The 1,927-nt window shown below is 52.5% G+C and overlaps 1 protein-coding gene across 1 annotated transcript in view; it reads right to left on the bottom strand.

Annotated features, from left to right (window-relative positions):
* Ckm (creatine kinase, M-type) overlaps window positions 1-1,927 on the bottom strand; it is a 12,073-nt gene that overhangs the window by 6,395 nt on the left and 3,751 nt on the right. Inside the window, exons 3-4 of the mRNA XM_004644312.2 lie at window positions 1,730-1,884; window positions 899-1,031 (exon numbers count right to left, since the gene is read on the bottom strand). Of these exons, the coding sequence (XP_004644369.1) occupies window positions 899-1,031; window positions 1,730-1,884 (288 nt within the window). The remainder of the gene's footprint in view (window positions 1-898; window positions 1,032-1,729; window positions 1,885-1,927) is intronic.

The raw sequence follows: 1,927 nt of genomic DNA, 5'->3' as shown, positions 1-1,927 counted from the left end.
GCTGGCACTGCATGTGGTGCCCCTAGAATTGATTTTTTTTTTTTCTTTGCAGAACTGGGGAATGAACTCAGGTCCTTGTGCTTGCCAGGGAAGCGCTTATTCCACTGAGCCATCTCCCTGGCCCTAGGATTGATTTTTGACCTGTGTAAACTTTCATTTGTGAAGATAAAGAGATTCTAGAGATCTGTTGTTGAAAATTGTGCTTATAGTTAACAGTATTGTATTGTACCCTTAAACATTATTATTATTATTATTATTATTACTATTATGTATTTTAGAGAAGGGTCTACAAGGTGTTCAGGGTCTCACTACTAGATTAGACTCGTAGTGATCTGCCTGTTTACAGCCTCCCAAGAGCTGGGATTACAGGCATGCATCATAGAACTTTGGAACTACTAATTCCTCTCTCTCTCTCTCTCTCTCTCTCTCTCTCTCTCTCTCTCTCTCTCTCCTTTCTCTCCCCCCCCCACAGTCTTTTTTGAGACAGGGCAGTACCATGCAGTTCCCCTTGAACTCACTTTGAAGCCCAGGCTGGCCTCAAACTCACAGCAATCCTCTTGCCTCAACCTCCCTGGTGCTGGGATTGTAGGTGTGTACCACCATGTTCCACCTGGAATTACTAATTTCTTGGTTTGTCTTCCTTCTCTTCTGCCCACCAGCTGAGAGCTCTATGAGACCCATGTCCTGCCTCCCAGAGTTCCAGTACCCCACCGAGTACCAGGCCAACCCAAAATATTTGCCGAATGAATGACTGACCGCTAGGACCCAGGGCACCCGGGTGTGTGTGGGACTTCTCAGGACCCACGTATCCGGGTAGCTACAATGTGCTTCACTGGCTGCAGGTGTCTAGGAAGTGGGGTGCAATGGGGACCCCCACTCCCTGTGCGGAAGTGCCCACCTTCCACCGACAGCTTCTCAACGGCACGGCGCTCTCCACGGGAGCAGTGCGGGGGCAGCGTGTATCCCTTGATGCTGCGCCCAGTGCGCACGCGGCTGCTGAGCACGTAGTTGGGGTCCAGGTCATCTCCACCCTGGGGAGTGCGCACGCGTCAGACCCAGGAATTCTCTGGGCGCTGCCCTGTCCTAAGCCCTCAGGTCCCCCCAGCTCCCAATGTGCCAGATCTCTCCAGTCCCCTCAGGTCTCCCCTGGGCTCCAGGTGTCGTGTCGGTCCCCATCCGTCATATCCCCCCTGCCTCCACCTCTCCCCCACCCCATCTCCTGGGCTCTGACGCTCAGCCGCCTCCCCAGCTCTCCAGCTTTCCTGGCTCACTACCACCACCTATTTCTCCACTCCTTGCCCCCTTTACTTTTTGACACAGAATCTCATGATGTAGTTCAGGCTACATGTAGGTCGAAGCCATGTTGTTCAAGCTGGCCTGGAACTCTCTGTGATCCCTGCCTCAGCCTCCAGAGTGCTTGGGATTTCTGGCATGTGCCACCACACCCAGTTCAGTTCTTTTGGTTTTATTCCTTTGGGCTTTTATTATTTTTTTTCTCCACATCTCTTTCACATTCTCCTCTTCCCATTTCTATTCTCTTCATCTCTCCCATCTCTGAGCCTTCCCCTCCTGTCCCTGTCTCTCCTCCCCTCATTCTGCTTTTGTAGCCTCTTTTTCTATCCTCTGTCTCGATGCCCTCATCTGTGTCTGTGTCTCACTGTCCCCAAGCTCTTCCTGTGTCTCCATCCTCACTGTTTTTGGATCACTGACTCTGTCCCAGACCACTGACCTTGAGGTTCTCGTGGTTGAGGTCAGTCTTGTGCTTGTCGGTGGGCTTGAAGCCCCCGTGCCGGTCCTGGATGATGGGGTCGAAGAGGTCCTTAAACACCGTGTAGGACTCCTCATCACCGGCCACGCAGCCCACGGTCATAATGAAGGGGTGACCTGGGTAGGGAGTGGGCTGAGGTCAGAGGTGCTTGATCGGGGA

The sequence above is a fragment of the Octodon degus genome, unplaced genomic scaffold (genome assembly GCF_000260255.1).
Source record: "Octodon degus isolate 3935 unplaced genomic scaffold, OctDeg1.0 scaffold00197, whole genome shotgun sequence".
Lineage (NCBI taxonomy): Eukaryota > Metazoa > Chordata > Mammalia > Rodentia > Octodontidae > Octodon > Octodon degus.
Note: the sequence above shows the minus strand (reverse complement) of the source record. Positions and strands in the feature narration are given on the sequence as shown.